Genomic DNA, 20,035 nt, shown 5'->3' with positions numbered 1-20,035 from the left:
TATGTATTTATAGTTAGATCCCTTCCTCATATGTACAAAAAGTAAAATCCATATGGATTAAAGACAAACATAAAAATGAAATCATAGGTCTTCCTTGGTGGTGCAATGGTTAAGAATCTGCCTGCCAATGCAGGGGACACGGGTTTGAGCCCTGGTCCAGGAAGATCCCACATGCCATGGAGCAACTAAGCCCATGCGCCACAACTACTGAGCCTGCACTCTAGAGCCCGAGAGCCACAACTACTGAAGCCTGCGCGCCTAGAGCCCGTGCCCTGCAACGAGAAGCCACTGCAGTGAGAAGCACATGCATAGCAGCGAAGAATAACCCCCGCTCGCCGCAACTAGAGAAAGCCTGCACGCAGCAACGAAGACCCAACACAGCCAAATAAATAAATAAAATAATTTTTTTTTAAAATCATAATGCTTTTAGGAGAAAATATAGTAGAATATTTTTATGAACATATTCATTAGGGGAAAATTTCTCAATAACAAAATCTTTATAAACCATAAAATAAAAAATTTAAAAATCAACTCCATTAGGATTGCAACTTTAAAACTAATGGACCAAATATTAGTGTCCAGAATATATAAGGAACTTCTACAAATCAATAAGAAAACACAAACATCCCAACCGAAAATAGGCAAAGGATATGAATGGCCAAATCACAGCAGAGGAAATGACCTGAAAACATATAAAAATGGTGCTCAGCCTTACAAGTGATTAAATAAATGAAAATTAAAACAAAAAATGAGGTGTCATCTTACACCCCATCAGATTGGCAAAAACCGATGTCTGTCAAGACCAAATGTTGGCAACAGAAACATTCATGCTCCTGGTGGGTATGTAAATTGTTATAATCGTGGTGGTAGGCAGAATAATGAACCCCTCCCCAAAGATATGCACGTCTTAATCCCCATGACCTGTGAACACGTTGTGTTTCATTGCACAGAAGATGGAATTAAGGTTACCATATAAGGAGATAATCCTAGATTATCCAGATGGACCCAGTGTCATCACAAGGGTGCTTAAGTGGAAGAGAGGCAGAAGAGAGAAGCAGAGGAAGAGGTGTAGTGACAGAAGCAGGATCAAAGAGTTGCTCTGTAGCTGACTTTGAAGATGGAGGAAGGAGACCCCAAAGCAAGGAATGCTGGTGGTCTCCAGAAGCTAGAAAAGCCAAGAAATGGTTCCTTCCTACAACCTCCAGGAAGGATCCCAGGCCTTCCAGTACCTGGATTTTAGCCCAGTGAGATTCATGCCAGACTTCTGTATTATGGAAATATAAGATAATAAATTTGTCTTATTCTGGGCCACAGTTTTTGTCAATTTCTTATGGCAGCTATAGAAAACTACTACAACCACGTTGCAAAGAAATTTTGGAACATCTAGAAACTTAACTCCCAGGGAAAAACCCACTGCTTTGCTACTTAATTATGTGGTCCAGGGACCATCAACATCACCTGAGAGCCTGTTAGAAATTCAGATTCTCAGGCTCTACCTCCAATCTGTTGAATCAGTATCTGTGTTTTAACAAGTTGCCCAGGTGATTTCTAAGCACATTAAGCTCAGAATCAGTACCCAAGGGAATATCTCCCATTTATGCACAAAGAAATAGTCTAAAAATTGCAGCACTATTGGTGAAAGTAAATAATAACAATAATAATAACAATAATAAAAATCTTCCAACCATAAAGTATATGAATAAATTGTTGCATATTTATACAATAGAATACCATACAGCTGTGAGAATAAATGAAGGAGAACTTCTTGGATATAAAACTTCAACACAATGTTGGATGGGAAAAAAATATGTTGCACAGATATGTATAATATACTATTGATATAAAATTTTAAAGCATGCAAAGAACACTGTAAATGCTTGTTGATATATACACATACAATTGAAGTGTAAAAACATTCATGAAGATGGTAAACACCAATTTCAGGTTGGTGGTTGTCTCTGGGGAGAAAAGGAAGTGAGTGGGGGTGGGAAGTAATTATGGTACAAGGTTAAGTTTTGGTAAAGCTGGTTGGTAGGCACACCAGTGGTCCTTATATTTTTGCCTATATTTGTCTAATGGCTTGACATATTTCATAATGAAGAAGAATATATTAGCTTATGAATGAAATTTATAGGATTTCTACACCAAAGTGTTTTCATCAATTTCAAATTTTTAAAAAAGCCCTTATTTATCTTTGTATTCTTTGATCGAAATCCAAGTAAGCTAAAGATGACTAATCTGGGTTTTCCCTCTTCAGGGGTCCCAGGACCTTTTTTTTTTTTTTTTTTGTGGTACGCGGGCCTCTCACTGTTGTGGCCTCTCCCGTTGCGGAGCACAGGCTCCGGACGCACAGGCTCAGCGACCATGGCTCACGGGCCCAGCCGCTCCGCGGCATGTGGGATCTTCCCAGACCGGGGCACGAACCCGTGTCCCCTGCATCGGCAGGCGGACTCCCAACCACTGCTCCACCGGGGAAGCCCCCCAGGACCTTTAATGAGTATTGTTCCTGTCTTCAATTACAATGACAGTTCCATTTATTATGACCTTTTTTAGCAGTTAATCAGCATGTCTACATAGCTAAGTTCTATGAGCTAATGTGCTTTGTAGAGATTGGGCATGACATTGACAATTCCTGATCCTTTAAGAAAAAGCTCTTAGTAAAATTAGTAAAAATAAACAAAAAACAAACAAAATAAAACAATGTTTTTCACATTAAAAAAAAAACCTGAATATTTCCAATACCTTGGAGTCTGTGGGCATATGACTAAAATCTGTTTGAGACTAATTCTATGAGCCATATGTGGAAAAAGCAATTCTCATTATTTATCGTCACCGAGATATATTCACCATGACCCAGGATCACCCTTTCATTAAATTTAGTCATAGATATTCTGAAAATTCTGGCCTTCTTTTCTTAATCCTCATATCTAAATGTCCCCACCATTTAATAAGGGTCTACACATGTATAATCACTGCTAATTTGATTCTTTCTGTGTAAGTCTTCTATATACACAGCCAAATTTAAAGTAAATAGAAGCAAGAAAATTCTTGTTCGAGAAATCCCTAGAAACAAATTCTGAGACATTTAAGTTCTTGAGAGGATTTTTTTAAAAAAATCCATACCGTAAAATGATAAGCAGATGTTTCCCATATGTTGTTTGCTGATGAGTCCCTGCAAACCTTACATCATATTTTTTTCTTCAGGTTCCACCATTTTAAACCCAGTTGTCCATACAAGTCTTTGAGGCAGATCACCTGTGACAAACAACCTGAGTCTAAACTTCCCTTGAAATAGTGCAGAAATTGGGGATCTAAATTTGCATTGCTACTTTTCTAACTATTCATAAAAATAAGGCATAGTTTCCATGTATCAGTTGTCTGAATCATGCCTCCATATCTCTCAGGAACATGAATACATTCCTCTGCACTTTTTTTTTTTTAGTTCAGTTTCATTTAGATTCATGCTTATGTCACTGCTTAGTTTTCATTTAAACAGCATCCAAATGTTGTTTCTCGTCAGGAATTCTTTATTGGAACTGTATCCTTCTCAAGGGTGTTGTCTGGTTACTGTCAAATTTTCTTTTCCCTGTGGTGCATTACTCAGGAAAAATTTTCATTAGATAATAATGCTGATCATATCATAAAATATTCCCTTTTATGGAATCTGTTTAAATAATGATTTAGTGATTTTTCAGAATACGGTACCATGTTATTTTTAGCAGAGGATTTGGCCATTAGTCTGTGCTATTTAATACGTGAGGAAGTCCAAAATTTGTTGCATTGATAATGATGGTATTCTATGGCTCATGGGCTGATAAAGTCATCATTTCTGTTATTCTTCCTTCAACAGGTAATGCCATGTTGTTGAGGGTGTTACCTGCTGTTTACGATAAGCAGCCTCAGCCAATTAACAGACACTTGACAGAACTCCTAGCCTTGATGTCTCAGCTGGAACAACCAGAACAGTACCATCTTTTACGGCTTTTGCATGTAGCTGCAAAGAGGAAGCAACCGGAGGTAAAATTTACGTTATATACATGATGGTTCACACAACCGGGTCTGTTTCTGGGTATGTGGACAGGATGTATGCTTTGGCTTTCCTCTCTCATGTATCTGTGCATGCTCACCTTTACATGAAAGCACTCATTCACTTTTTCTAGAATCATAAAAGTGAGGAGGTAGTGGCAGAAGTTGGGTACTGTCTTAGTGTTCTCTAGAGAAACAGAAGCAATAGAATGAATGAATGAATCAATCAATCTATCTATCTATCTGTACATACATACATACATACATACATACATATTTATCATGAGGAATTAGAGTTGGCTTATGCAATTATGAGGCTAAAAATTCCCACAGTCTGCTGTCTGCAAGCCGAGGACCCAGGAGAGCGAGTGATGTAGTTCCAGTCCAAGGACCTGAGGACCAGCGGGCTGAGGGTGTAAGTCCCAGCCTGAGGCCCGGGGAAGACTGATGTCCCAGCTCAAGCAGTCATATGCAGGCCTTCAACAAATTGGATGTGGTTCACTCACACTGGAGGGGGCAATCTGCTTTCTCATTCTACTGATTTAGATGCCAGTGTCATCTGGAAACACCCTCACAGACATACCCAGAGTAATGTTAAACCAAATATCTGGGCACCCTCTGACTCAGTGAAGCTGACACATGAAATTAACCACCACAAGTACAGTAATACAAACACAACAAATGTGCAAATCTGTAGCCATTGCAGGACAGCTTTAATGAAAGGTCAGTGTGGTCGTGCAGTCCTAGGAATCTACGGTTTCTCAGATAGGGTCAAGGGGAAGACCTACAGATGCCTTGACTTATGGGGAAATCAGACTGTAGTGAGAGCAAAGTTTCTCACTTTCTAGATAGCAAATAACTTGTTCTTTGGATTCAAGTAAAAGATTGTAATAATTAGGATGCTTGTGATCATCAGTAACTAAACACCCAACCCACAGTGGTTTAAACAATAAAAGGAATTTATTAGCACATGCGATGAGGAAAAACCTTCAGATGAGACTTGATCAGGGGCTCAAATATGTGAGCAGAACAGCTTCTGTATCTCCATGTCTCAGATTTTTGATTTCTCGGTGTTGGCTTTCATTTTCTGTAGGATTTCTCCTTGTGGGCTCCGGATGGGGCTAGGGGTTCTCTAAGCAGAATGCTTTCCTACAACATCCAAACCAAAGTCCTGATAGTCTCTGTTTCAGACACATGCTCTACCCCTGGAGCTTCTCCTGAACCCTGAGGATGCTCACATAGAAACTAGAGGCTGCCAGGAAGGAGGAAGTAGAATTGGATTCTGGAGGGCACCAAGACATGTGCACAGTACAGATTAATGGTCAGCCAAGGTTATATATGGCTGCATCTTTGCTCCATTTTCCTGATAATATCAATATCCACCACTTGAAAAACCAGTCAACACTAAGGTGAAGACTGGAACATTTGGATTCAACATCAAAATTCAAAGAAAGGCAGGCAAGAATGGTCATATGGATAATTAACCACAATAGACTGTAAGCTCCTTGTGGTAAGGCATGATTTCTTATTTTCCTTTGTATCCCACATCTTGGTACAGTATCTGAGAGCACTCAGTAAACATTCATAAAACTAAACTGAACTAAACAGGGTGATAAGTGCTCTACGAAAGGTATAAACGGGGGCAGGGGCCAGTGAGTTCTACCTTAGGGGAAAATAGGTGCCATGAAGACCCACAAAGGGCGTGGCATCAGGCAAGATGTTGAAGTTTTATGTCAGGTGGAGCAGAGGGCAAAGGGTCTTCAGGAAGTGGGGACTGGGCTGGGAGACCCGGCCACTGGAGGGCAGGCTTGAGCCCCACCCCCAGAGGTTTCAATTCAATAGGTCTAGGATGGGGGTCCCCGATTCTGCCCTTTTACAAGTTCCCAGGTGAAGCTGCCCCTGCTGCTTCAGGGACCACACTTTGAGCAGTAAGGCTAGAAGTCAGGCAGAGGACTGGGCACCTCTCTGTTACCTGGCATGCATCTTCACTTTTGCCCTTAGAATACTGTATTGTCACTATTTTTTCCACATCCATCTCTTCCCGTGCACCTTAAACTCCTTGAGGAGCAAAGAGTGTGTCTGCATATTTGTATGAACTCCCTAGCGTAGTGCTGGGCACCTAATAGGGTTTCAATGTAATGTTGTTGAATCTGGAAATGAATAAATGAACAAAAGAGACCAAAGAGAGTGAAGACTATGAAGAACAAGGAAAAAGATGTGTATGGTCTCCAGAGGGGGAAAGTGGCTCAACAGGGTCAAGATCTAGGGAGTTAAAGGAAATTGGAGATGGGAATTGACCTTGGATTTGGTAGCTGGGGACTCACCAGTGACCCACGAGAGGCAGTGGTCTGTGAGGTGAAGTGGGGAGTGGCAGGCATCCATTACTGATTGTGTGTGGAAGGGAAGGGTAGGAAATGACCGCACGAGTGTGGGAGTTTAGGGGAAATAAGGAGGGTTTAACAACATCCAGTAAGAATAAAGTGATTGAGGATGTGGGAGAAAATATTAGATACAATAAGGTGCTAGAGGAAGTCTGGGAGTGAATTCCAGAGCACAGATGGAGAAATGAATTTCAGAAAGGATTAAGGACAGAAAGGATGGACAAAGCTACAAGAGAGTTTGGGCTGGGCAAGGAGTGGAGTTGAGGGATCACTGGGTCACCTAAAAGAAGGCTCAGAGTGAGGGGGGCACAGACAGGATGGTGTATTCGTTTCTTGTGCTGCTGTAACATTACCACAAATGTAGTGATTTAAAACAACACAAATTTATTATCTTACAGTTCTGGAGGTCAGAAGTCTAAAATGGGTCAACAGGCTTGCATTCCTTCTGGGGAATCTAGAGGAGAATACGTTTCCTTGTGCTTTCCAACTCCGAGAGGCTGGCCCATGGCCTGCATCACTCTCATCTCTGCCTGACTCTCCTTTTTCCCTCTTCCAAGGCCCTTGTGAGTACATTGGGGCCGCCCAGATGATCCAGGATTATCTCTCCATCGCAAGACCCTTAACTTAATCACATTTACAAAGTCCCTTCTGTGTGGAAGGGAGCATTTTCACAGGTCCTGGGGATTAGGGTGTGGACATCTTTGGGAAGTCATTATTCTGCCTACCACAGGTAGAGACTGGGGACCAGGTGATATGGGGGATAGTGAGAGGTGACTAACAGGTCAAACCTAGTTTCATAAAGGAGGTGGCTGACATGCCATTTGATCTGCAGCCTGAGAGCAAAAGCAAAACAAACACAGTTTTTGGAAAGGCAGGTTCAATAAAAGTTCAAGGGGGATTTGGATAGAATAAGCTAATTCAACTTATTTCCCATAGGGTAAAGCATGGGCATAAAGGTAAATGAAACCAGGAGGAGGCTCACTTATAGGAAGGGGGAGAGGAAAGGCCTTGGAGTCACCTGACCCAAAAAGGCAGGGTCCAAGAATGAGGGTGGCACCATGTGTGGCGTTCAGAGAGGTCCTGTCAGAACTCTGGTTACAGGCCTTCTATGGCTGTCCAGAGACTGGGGAAAGGGCTTATGAGGCCATTTAAAACCAGGCCCCTGACTGTTGCCTGGCCTCGTAGGGTCACTTTAATCCTTACACCTTGAACAACTATACAGTCTTAGGGACCACAGGTGGGCATTCCCTATCAGGGAACTGAGTTTTTACATATATGCTATATTCTCCATCTGGAATGTTCTTTCCTAACCAGGACCACCCTTTCTGGGCTGACAGTTGCTTAGATGTTGCTTTCTTGCCAGTAGTCCTCTCTGACTCCTTTCTTCTGCCTAATCCCAGACATAGCAAATTTCACACTGTCATGAATTTGTCTCTGCTGGTCTCTCTCCCTCTGGATCACCTTGGCTGTGATGCAAATGCTTGAGACCCAAGGACCACCTTATCCATCACTGTGTCCCCAGTGCCTGGCATAGTACCTGGCACACAGAAGTCTCTGCACGAATATTTCTTAAGACAGATGAGTTAGTATTAGTGCCTAAATTTGCAGAGGATTTTACCATTCACAAAGGACTTTTGTTTTAACATCTAATATCTCATTTAATCCTACCAATAACTCTATGATGTGTTATTTTTTTCCTCCATTTTACACCAGTCAAAATGGATGCTTTGTTGCAAATGGAGTGTAACCTTTAAAAATTGTATAAAAATTAAAAATAAATTAATCAAGTAAAATCAGAAAAAAAAAGAAAAAATGTTTTGAGAGGTTATCTTGCCCCCATCTCACAAGTAGTAAGCAGTAAGTGACAGGTCCAGCACTCTGACTCCCAACCCCCTCCTCTCTTGGCCTGGGGGAGTCACTGAGTAGCCTCCACTTCAGAAGCCACAAGGGAAGTGTTCCCAGGTTACAGAAGGCAGGGGAGGGTGGACAAGGGGCACCAATAGTGGTTGAGCTCATGCCAAGTACCAGGCACTGTGTTAGGCGTTTTACAGAGATTATCTCATTTGTTCTCCACAACCTTTTCATTTTGTAAACAGAGAAGTTGAAGTTTGGAGAGGTCAAGAACAGTGCTGGTACCAAGGAACGACTTGGTGAGGTGGCTTTTCATGCCCCCCTTATCTTTATCGGCCCCTCCAGTTTTCAGATGGGCAATGTCCATGTCTTCCACAGGCCATTGCAGTCACACTGCCCTGCCCCTAAGGCTGCCATTTACAGAAAATCTGGGGCTGACACTGGTTAGGGAACTTAAGCAGAGCCATACAGATTAGGCTGAGCTACCTAATCAACCCAGTCTAATTCCAGCCAGTGAGATCTTTTGATCCCAACATGCTAAAAAAATGAGACTGTAAGGCTGTGGCCTGTGAAACAAATGGGCGAGCCAGGGGACACAGTAGAAGGGTGAACTAGACAAGAAAAGGAGGAGAACCGAACAGAAGGGGAAAGAGGGGGAAAGCAGATTGCTGCAGGTATTCCTGTAGGTGCTGAGTGTGGATCCTAGAATGAAGAAGCAAAGGGTTAGGAAACACCCATAATGACCTGAAGGGACCCACCAGGGCCAGGATCCTAACTGGTGGCAGGGAGTGGTGACTAGGGCACCGCCCAACCCTTTGTTTCCCATCAGTACTTCTCTTCCTGTTAAAGCAGCCCTGCCCCTTCCCACCCCTCTTGCCTCCTTCAGCCCTTCGTCAGCTAACACCTGATTACTGAGATGCTCAGGCAGTGAGCTAGAGAAATCCCTGATTCATCCCTCCTCTCTCTCATGTTCATTAATTAGACAGCAGGCAAGGGGAAAAGGAGGGATACAGAGAGAAGTCTACTGAGAGAGGAAAACAAAATACGTGGCAACAATCAAATCTGTAGACTGAGGCTTTCGGTGTAAGTCTAGTTAATTCAATTTCAGATGAAATAAGAGGCTAAATGAGAAGGATTTTGACCTTGTGACATTTGGCTTAAAAGGGGGTTTTTCCTTCTGCATAAAAGCTGTGCCAGTGCTCTGTAACTTGGAGGTAAACTGAACAGGTTCTCCAATGAAGGCCAGTGCAGGAATGTTTTCATGCTTTCTTGAATGCACTCCTCATTACCCACCTTGTGTGACCAGTGATAACTGGGCTCTCCAGGGCTGGAGGGTCAACAGTTGGCCCTTGAAAAAAAATCTTCTCTATGTATAGCTGACTAGTCCGTGAGGTTGTGAAGGTGACATAGCGTCAACATCCATCCGTCTGTGAGTTTCTGATGTTGCTGCCCAACCGTGTGGTGTCCCTTCCTCCATCACTGCCCTCTGAGTATCCCTCTTTTAGGAAGCTATCCTTCCTAGGTAGAGGGAGGCAGTTCTTGGCTAGTGACTCGTGGCTGGAAGCTCCAGAGGATTCTCCGAGTCCATTTATAGGAAAAGGCTGGGTGGTCAATTTTCCAAGTGGCCTTCTGGGGCTAAGTCTATATTCTCGACTGCCAAAAAACCATGCTATAGTCTAGTCAATGAAAGAAACAGAATTTAGTAATACATATGAGCATATGTGTTATTATCCCCAGGATGTAGGCATCTAGCCCTAACCATACAGAGAAGAGTGGCAGGAAATGGCAAGTTCAGCCCTCTGTTGATAAATGTCCAGACCCAGAGGAACTGCTTTTGTGGTCTGGTCCCTAGAGTCATTTTCTAGGATTTTTCTCTCAGCAGTGTAGAGCATTCCTATTCACATACCTAATCCTACAGCACCTAACGTAGCATCACCAGGCTGACAAGACTCAGAGGTCACTTGGTATTTATTTAAAATGAGAAGCCAGTTGCAGAACATTAAGATAGAGTGATGGAATATATATAGACTGTTCTCAAACAGCCTTTGGAGCAGAACCCTGGGTTTCAGAATATATATTTTGTTAGTATGGTGGGTATAAGTAGTACATGAAAAGAGTAGCAATTATTTTATAGGTTTCTGGAGATTAATAGAACTTGTAAGTACTATCCAAATTAAATTGAAAGAGAAAATTGAACCTGAGGACTAATTTAAGAGGGAGTGTGGATACACACATGCACATATGCACGTACATATACACAATAGCTCAACTTTTTATTCTGTAAGTAAGAATTAAAACGTCATTTGCTGCCAATTAAGTTATGGAGCTATATTGTCAGATGGTCCCACCCTCAAGGTGCCCATGGGCTGGAGTAATGAGCTGTGTCCACAAAATTTCAGTTCAAGGACAAGATGCTAAACTTGTCAGCAGACTGCTCTAGGAGACAGAAAAGGCAGTGATTAATTCTGCTCAGGAAGGACCAGAAAAGTCAGGGATAGGACCCTTCCCTGGGCTACTTGCTTTATACTGTTCTGGTTGGCCCTCCTCTGCCTGTGCCCCCAGTTCCCATGCACTTCCCTGTCTACTAGACATAGTCCAGATAACTGGGACCTTGGAATCCCTTTCCTGTAAGTCTCCAGCCTGCTTCCAGGATGTAAGGCCTGGTCCCTGAGCCTGTTTTCCCAAGGACAGGCCATGCCAACAGTGTGACCCCATAGGTCTGAGAGGCAGCCTAGATGAGCTTGCATATGTGGGCTGGGCTATCCACATATATGCATAGGAGACTCCTTGAGGGCAAAACCAGGAGTAGGAAGAGAAGGGAGGGGCAAGAGATGGGGATTAAGGGTCATTTCTTCCTGTTCCCTCTACAGGGGCCAAAAATTCTAAATTCAAATCAAGCCTCCCAGATTGTTATAAAGGTGTATGTGTCAGGTAAGAAGATAGAACACTGTATAAGACTGCAGACTATTTCAGTGTGTGGTCTGGGGGCCTCCCTTGTTCTCTAGCTTCAGGTTCTGTGTATGTTAGAGCAGGCTGGAGGGAAGGCTTCCCAGAAGCAGAGCTATTTGAGATCAGCTTTGAAAGTATGAGTTTTCTCCATATTCAAGCCACTGTGGGTGGTCAGTGGCATGTTGCTGGCTCAGAGGGTTCACGGAGGAAGAGGCAGCAGATATACCCATCAGTGAAGACCCTGGAATGCCATGGCATTGGGATTCCGGCCATGCACCATGGGAAATCTTTTTTTTTTTTTTTTTTTTGCAGTACGTGGGCCTTTCACTGTTGTGGCCTCTCCCATTGCGGAGCACAGGCTCCGGACGCACAGGCTCAGTGGCCATGGCTCATGGGCCCAGCCACTCCGCGGCATGTGGGATCTTCCCGGACCGGGGCACGAACCCATGTCCTCTGCATCGGCAGGCGGACTCTCAACCACTGCGCCACCAGGGAAGCCCCATGGGAAATCTTTGACATAAGCAGATGAAGTGTTAGGCAGTGAGGAGGCTGAAGAGAGGGGGAAAAGACTTGAGGCTAGGAGGTCAGTTTGGAAGCTCTTTCAGAGTCCATGGTGTGGGGCTTGTGGCCTAAACAAAGGCCATGTTAGCTTGCTCTTTGCCAGCCATCTATGTTACCTTAGTGGCTACTCTGCTCTCAGCCAAAGAAGGCTTTCTCTGAGTTATGAAACGGCTCCAGTGAGGCACCATGAAGAGACCGACCTAAGGAAATGCCCTGTGTTTGGAAAATATAATTTCTCCTTATCCAAGAATATCTAAGCCCAAAGCACCACTTCCCTTAAATGTGAGTGATAAACTTCAAGAAATATCTGCCTTTATTCATTCACATTATTCACATTTTATTATTATTCCCATTATTCAGGGCTTCTCTTTTCTTTGCTCCTATGGATTCAACTCTGCTCAGGAGTATATATATTTGCCTGAGCCTGCCTGCCTGCCTTTCTTCTTTTTTCTTTCTTCCTTTCCCCTTTTCTTCCTTTTCCTTTTAAAATTTTCTTTATAGGCTTGGGATGTATGGCTGGAGTTTAAATAAACTTGTCATGACTGGAAGCACGTGTCACAGAGCACGAGTCCTGGTGTTCCAGGAATAGGACATGAAGAATAAGGACTAGGAAATGGAATTTTGTAGAATGGGGCAGGAAATGTGTAAGCGTTTTCCATTTCTAAAAACCTCAGGTTAAGTATGCTGCCCTGACCCGGAGCAGCTGGCTGACACTTCTGCCATAGGTGCCAGGGACCTCTCATAGTTTCACCCAAAGGACATACGGTCAACCCCAATGCACAGGCAGCCTTTACTGAACTGTTCATTCATATGTGCCATTTACCAGAAACTATCCCTGTCCTTTTCTCTGCAAGTACTGGATATGAATATCAAGTTTAAATTTATACACAGGATGATCCTAGTGATCTCAAAATTATCTTCTTTTATGTCCTTATAAGTTATGTTGTATATGACACATGGTAGTATATATGTTTAAACATTATGTACAACTATTCAAGTACTATGGTGTGGGGTGGGAGTTGGGGTTATCCAAAAACTACCCTATAAAATCATTTAGATCTGCCTTCCTTTTATTTGTTCCTTAAATATTTATTGACTCACTTTCAGGCCAGACTCTGTGCTAGGCATTGAGTATACATTCATAGGTACAAAATGGAAATGATTCTTGACCTTGTAGAGATTTCAATCAGTCTGCAAGGCAGACACTAGAACAGCAATGAGAAGGAAGTGTGAGGGTAGGAGCTTTAGCAGGGACATGAGACTGAGAGGGGAAGAGAAGAGGAGTTGAGGAAGATTTTTTTAAGGAAATAATAGCTAATCTGAAGCCTCAAGAATGATAAGGAGTTATCCAGCAAATTTGGGGCAATAAGAACTACAGGCAGAATGGATCACATGAGTAAAATTCCAGACACAAGAGAAAACTTAGCAGGTCAAGAACATTTTTTAAAAATCCAACATGGTGGAAGTGTGTTATGTGATGGCATCTGGATGGGGAGACAGTAGAATAGGTGGGTAAGGAGCTAAGTCTAGGAGATGGATAGGAGTCAGTTCAGAAAAGGTATAGTGAACCTCTGGCTTGAGAGCAATGAGAAATTAGTGAAGTATTTTAAGCAGGAGAGGGTCACCATTGTGGCCACAAGGTCAAGAAGGGATTGGACGGACAAGACTGAAGGCAGGGAGAACAGTTAGGAGGCTGTTGGAATAACCCAGGTGCAAGGTGACTAGATCAGTGTCTCAGCTTAAATGTCCCTGCTGAGAGGACTTCCCTGACCCCCAGCCTAAATCAGGGCCCTGGGACTGTGTCTCACGGCACCCTGTATTTTCCCTATGTGACACTTATTAAAACTTATAATTACGTATTTCTTTTGTAACTGTTTGTTTTACTAAGTATCTCCTTTACTAGACAGTGAATTATTCCATGAAGGCAGGAACCTGTCAGACTTGTTAGAAACATTAACTCCAGCACCTAGAATAGTACCTTGCAAATGGGAAGGACTCCATAAATATTTGTGAATGAGTGAATGGATAGATGAATGGACATGGATAGAAGTGGACCCATCTGTGGGATACTTGGGAGGTGGAATCAATAGGACTTGGTGATTGCTTGGATGAAGCTGCTGATAAGGGAAAAACAGTTGTCAAGCCCTGATTCCCAGGGCTTCCCTGGTGGCGCAGTGGTTGAGAGTCCACCTGCCGATGCAGGGGACACAGTTTGTGCCCCGTTCCAGGAAGATCCCACATGCCGCAGAGCGGCTGGGCCCGTGAGCCATGGCTGCTGAGCCTGCGTGTCTGGAGCCTGTGCTCTGCAACAAGAGAGGCCACAACAGTGAGAGGCCCGCGTACCGCAAAAAAAAAAAAAAAAAGAATGATTCTCAGACTGCTGGCTTGAGCAGTCAGATGATTGTGTCATTTATGGGGAAAGAAGACACTTGGGGCTAGAGAGGTGGGAAAAGCAGGTTTTGGGCAGGGGGTGAATTCAGCAGATTGAGCTGTGCATCAGATTCAGTTTTAATACTGGAATCTACATTTCAAGTCTCCCTTACCAAAACAGCAAACCAACAACAAACAAAAGAAATAAGCATAGTAGAAGTATGGATGGGCAAATAGTTTGTACTTCTTTGTTCAGTTTTCCACAGGTTGTCCTTTCTAATTCTTTTATTTTAGCAGACAGAACAATTCATTAAATCATCAGTATGCAATGTGTCTATGTGTTAATATAGAGACTTTATTCCACAAAAAAGTCACATTCTCCTTAATACAAGTTATTGCATCTTTATATTGATAAAAGCATTAAAAATTAAGAAAGATTAGGATATTGAGAATATGGTATAAATTATTTTACTTTAATAATTTTTTATCGTATTACATTTTTGTGATCCAAATGGAAAATCGAAGAAAATGGAAGAGCTCTTTCCTGCTTCCTTACTTTTATTATTAAATATTTCCACACCATATTTCTCCAGTTTGAAGGCTCTGATTAAAGTCATCGTCAAGGATCTCTTACATACTTATATTGTCCTTTAAATTGAAACTCTCTGATAGTCTATGGATAATTAGGAGTTAACTGGTGAAATGAGGTAGTGGATAAGACCTTATTACAGAGAGGGAATAATATGTGCACAGGTCCTATGGTGAGAGGAATTTGAGAGAGAAAAAAATGCCATTGTTACTAAAGTTGAGAGAGCAAGGTGGTCATGTCCAAGATGATGTCTAAGGAGTAGGCAAGTAGGGACTGAGTAGGTAGGCCATGTTAAAAATTTTGGCTAGTATCCTAACTTCTAGGAATCTCTAGGTGTTCTGGGTACATAGTAGGTTTTCAATAAATATTTTAATGCCATCTATGCTTTTCAATTCAATTTAATTAGTGGTCAAATTCATTCTTCTCAGTATATGCAGCACAGTTGATAATGGACAGCACAACCAATTTCTGAGAACACTACTTGATAATGTTTTCCATGAGTCTTTAGGAAAACTCTATTGTATATGAGCACCAAAAATAAAATAAAAAAATAAAAATAAAAAATTGAAGCTTTCAGGGTGGTTTGGAGGAAATGTAACACTACCGATAAGGACATAACACATCAAAACTTGACTTATGAATAGAAGCGTTTAAGCATTTTGCAGCCTTTACTCTTCAATAGCAGAGTGCAGATTTAAAGAGGAAGCAAAAGGAACTGAAGCCTCTGAAATTTTATTGTAAATTTAAAATTTCAGACTTGGGAAATTTGTTTGAGTTCCAACAAGAGTAATAATCTCAGAATGTGTTGAGTTCAGATTGAATACAAAAAATATTAGGTTGGTTCTGACTTAATTAAGTTCCTCTTTGTTTCTCTTTCTTCCCTCTTCTTCTCCTTTCTTTCTGTAGGTGGTTCAGAAGTGTATTCCTTTCCTAATCGGGCATTTGAAGGATTCGACCCATAACGACGTCATCCTAAGCATCCTCATAGAGATAGCAGGCTACGAGCCAGTGGCTTTGAACAGTTTTCTTCCAATGCTGAAAGAGATTGCTGAGAGATTCCCCTACCTCATTGGACAAATGGCGAGAATCTATGGAGCTGTTGGGCATGTGGATGAAGTAAGTATGGGTTTTTTTCTTTCCATTTCCCTAAATTCCATTGGCACTTAATCTATAGGAGTTCTATGACCTACAAATTTGTCCTGAGACTTCTGAGAATTTCATTTCTTTCTCTCTCTCTCTCTCTTTTTTTTTTTTTTTTGCATGGACAGCAGCCTCTGGATCAAGGGCACATTGTAGCAGGGTTATGTGGAAGGTTCAGGAAGTGAGGATTTCATTGCTGGAGTGTCACTGAGGAAGGCGAAGGGTTACAATGGAAAGAGCACTATGACAGATTCAAGACCACTTTGTAATAACAGCAACCAGTAAAAGAGTTTCATCTCATTTCTGGTTGCAATTCTGGTCAACCAGGAGACCATCAGTAAACACAGAGTTAGGTCTCAGAGACTGTCTATTAATGAGAACCCATAGCTATCCTGTCAGTAAGTGCCTGGACTCAGTATGTTTTGAGCCTTCTGCATGATGTTACTTGGGAGAGTGCAGTAAACGTTCATGGATGTTTAAAAGTCCTAGTCTAAATATTTGCATAATAAAATCTTTCGGAAGGGACAACAGGATGCCACCGGAGCTTGTGGGGACTAGGCAACTAAGAAAGAATTTCCAGAAATTAAAGTTGTGAAGGGTGTGTGCATGCATGTGTACACACACATGCATGTCTGTCTGACGATTTCATATTGGGATTTAGGATTTTTATCTTTTAAAAATAAAAGCAAATATATAATTCATAGAGGAAAACTTTTACTTTCACCCACTTACCTATACTGTAGTTTCCTATTAGATAAATATAACATTGTACAACTCTTAAAAGAGATTTCATAGTTCACCAAGTTTAGCAATCTGTTTTGTTTGATTTCTGCTGAGATTTGTGGAGAGCCTGGTGAATGCCAGGCTTCCTCCTGGTTGAGGGCCTTACTCCTCTAGTTTCCCAGAAGAAGGTGGGAGAACTGGTCTCCCAAGCAGTGTGTATTTATGAATGTGACAGTGACTCTTGTAAAAGGATTGCTCAGTACTGACGTGCTGCTTAGTATAATCCCTTTCCATTCAGTGCTGTTTGGAATGTCTCCTGCCTGCCATGATCTGCCTTCTGGTAACAGTTTCTGTGCCCATTGCCTTTGCTGCCAGGGGAACCTGCTGGTATGCCCAAGTGCTTTTAGGCCAACTGTAACCAACAGCTGTTTGACTGAATCTGCTGACATTGCAAATTTTTGCATGGACCAAAAAATTCAACCTCTGATGTACAAGGCCTTGGAATCTTTAAGTGGTAGTTCTTTTTGTCACAAATACATTTATGATTCATTAATGTGTAGTAATGCACACTGAAAGTGACTACACCTCCCATAAAAAATGTAATCTGTAAACAAAGCAAAACAAAACAAATAAAAAACACTAGCCACTGTAGGTTTATCTGAACTAAGGCTAACTTGAGAGAGAATGGGCTATTTATTAGGTGACATTTATGTGACTCCAGGTGAGTACAGAGAGAAGGCGAGAAGGGTCCAAAGAGCCTGAGGGATCACTTATTTCAAAATTCAGAATATCAGAATATTTTCTCATCTCTGTCTCTCTCATCTCTCTCTCTCTGTCTCTGTCTCTCTCTCTCTCTATCTCTATCTCTCATTCTCATGTGCCCATGGCGGCATCTATGTTTGGGAGAGAAAAAAATTTTTTTTGATGCTTCTGATTCACCTCCTCAGCAGAGAACAATTTTAGATCAAATACTTGCCAAATGTGTCTGGATATCAGGACTATATTAGGAACTTTTTTAACAAAATAAGTTCTTGGGCCCCATAGAATACCTACTAAATGAAAACCTCCAGGAAAGGGACCCATGAATCTGGATTTATGGGACACCCCTCCCCCATGTCTGCCAGGGTAATTCTGATGCAGCATTTTGTGGATCAGTATTTGAGATCCCTTGACATAGCATATTTAAAGCATTTTATCTTTTAGACTAAGAATCAATCAGTCCTTGTCCATCACCCATCCTGCCCTCTTCCATCAAGTCATGCTAATCAATTAAAACTTTTCCAGACTACTGATATAGCAGTTTAGATGTGGTCAAGAGTAACACAAAAATTCAAAATAACAATGGTTTAAACAAAGATACACATCTATTTCCCTTGCACATAAAGAAGTCTAGAAGGCAGTCAGTCTAGAACTCCATGTTTCAGAAACCCAGGCCCCTTCTCCTTTGTTGCTCTCCTATCCTTGAGCACACCAAAGAGCACAGGGCTTCTATCTCATGATCCAAGATGGCTACTCCTGTCCACCCATCAAGTCAACATTTCAGCCAGTAGGAAGGGGAAAGGGGAGAAGAACTCTTCCAGACAGTCAAACACAACCTACTGTTTATAGCCCATTGGCTAAATAAAACAAAGCTGCAGATGACCATACCTAGCTGCAAGGGAGGCTGGAACATCTAGTCTGGATTTAGGTGGCCATATGCCCAGCTAATCAAAAGGGAAGGACAGAAAGAATGACGGGACAAAGAATGTCTCTGTTGCAGTTCATCAAGTCATTCGTTTCTCTGGGTCTCTTTTCTCTCCTCAAAAATAAGTAATGTCTTTGCACTGGATTACCACCCTTCTGGCTCTGATATTCTTGGATTCCATTATTCCATTTCATTTAAGATCAGACTGACACAATTACCTATAAATGTTAGTCAGGATCCTTTACTCAGAAATAATGCCAAAATAGCAGCCTTTGAAAGTCCTTCTTTTAGTTTTAAGAATGCTAAAATTCAGATGTCCCAAGAATTAGTAGTCTAAGCAGCTATTAACTGCTTAATTTGAGTAAACCTGTTCAATGTTCTAAAAATTTTGTGGAGCCATATTCCTAAAGACCAAAACCAATAAGCAAGATATATGTGTATGGTTATTTCTCTCCAGCCTCTTTGCAGAAGGAAACAGAGAGTTACTGAAGTACATTGCCAGGTGGGTATGAGGGCAGAAGTCAAGTATGGGCTCCTGGCTACCTATGGAGGAGGACATTGCAATAAGAAGAGAACAGCAGGAACTTTGCCCTAAAAAGGCCCAGCTGTTTTCTGTGTGGAGAGCTTGGTCTGTGTGACATAAAGGGACATGGGGATATATGAGACATGGAGATGTTTAGGGTGTTAATGATGAGACAGCCACAGGACCCTAATGATCTCAGGCCCTAGGATCCTCTTTCTCAGTCTCATTTAAAAATTTCCCAGTCTCATCTAAAAATTGACTTAATTAATTGACACCAGAGTAAAATTTTCAGATGTATTCAGGGGTTCCAAGTATCAGATGATTTTTGTTGCTAGGATTTTAAAAGATTTTGGAAATGCAGAAAAGCCAATGCAATTTGAGTATCTTGCTTCAGCTTCTGAGATGCGCAGTCTGTGACTGATTGGAGCCTACTGTTGATCCCTCCCTTGTTGCCTGCCTTCCAGCAAACTGCATTGTTTGATCCTTAAGAGGAAGAGGGGAGTCTCCAGGGGATGTACGGCTGTCAGGCCCAGGGTAACCGCAGGGATGGAGTCAGCCTGGAATCAATCACACATGTTATTAATTGACTTCTGCCCTACCTTCTGTGCCTGCATAAAGCCAGGTGTAGGAACTGCAGGGCTGGCTATGGGGAACCATACCACGTGTGTCTTTCTTTCAAATCAGCACCCATCTGGGTGGGCAAACTGTTTTCAGCAGCTGATAGCAGTCACAATCTTCCTATCTGCTGGTGTAAACCCAGCAGAGGAAAGTTGTATCTATAAAACAAAAAATAACACCCTATAGATACTTATTTTCTCTATCTCCCAAAGTACCTCAGGGATCTTTTTTTGCCCAAATTTGGAATGCAACCATGCTTAATAGCCATGGTGCTTATGTCACTATAGGAGGCTGTAGGGTGACTCACAGGCAATTTTCAGGTGTGTTCTGGCGTCCAAGGTACATATGTTGGATGGAGAGTGAAACTAGAAGGACCAAAGGGCAGAGAAGTCTATCCACTTCTAGGGTAACTGATGATTGGTTGCCTCTGAGGTGTACCTTCTTTGGCCCTGTCCAGTAAAGGACACAGCTGGCTCTCCCGAATGCCAGGATTCACCCCACTTCTGTGGTATGTTCAGTTGAAGCAGATGCATAAATAAGGAATATTATTTTATTACATATGTCCTCAGCATGGCAAAAATACACAAGTCCTTCTTTCTTTCTCAAATGAGGAGACCATA

General features: G+C 42.0%; 1 protein-coding gene across 5 annotated transcripts in view; it reads left to right on the top strand.

The window, feature by feature from the left end:
• VEPH1 (ventricular zone expressed PH domain containing 1) overlaps nt 1-20,035 on the top strand; it is a 281,487-nt gene that overhangs the window by 63,090 nt on the left and 198,362 nt on the right. For all 5 annotated transcript variants that reach the window (XM_081235438.1, XM_081235437.1, XM_081235436.1 and 2 more), the window contains exons 5-6: nt 3,851-4,017; nt 15,634-15,843. In XM_081235438.1, the coding sequence (XP_081091564.1) occupies nt 3,851-4,017; nt 15,634-15,843 (377 nt within the window). The remainder of the gene's footprint in view (nt 1-3,850; nt 4,018-15,633; nt 15,844-20,035) is intronic.

The sequence above is a fragment of the Mesoplodon bidens genome (genome assembly GCF_964165515.1).
Source record: "Mesoplodon bidens genome assembly, chromosome: 5".
NCBI classification, from domain to species: Eukaryota; Metazoa; Chordata; class Mammalia; order Artiodactyla; family Ziphiidae; genus Mesoplodon; species Mesoplodon bidens.
Note: the sequence above shows the minus strand (reverse complement) of the source record. Positions and strands in the feature narration are given on the sequence as shown.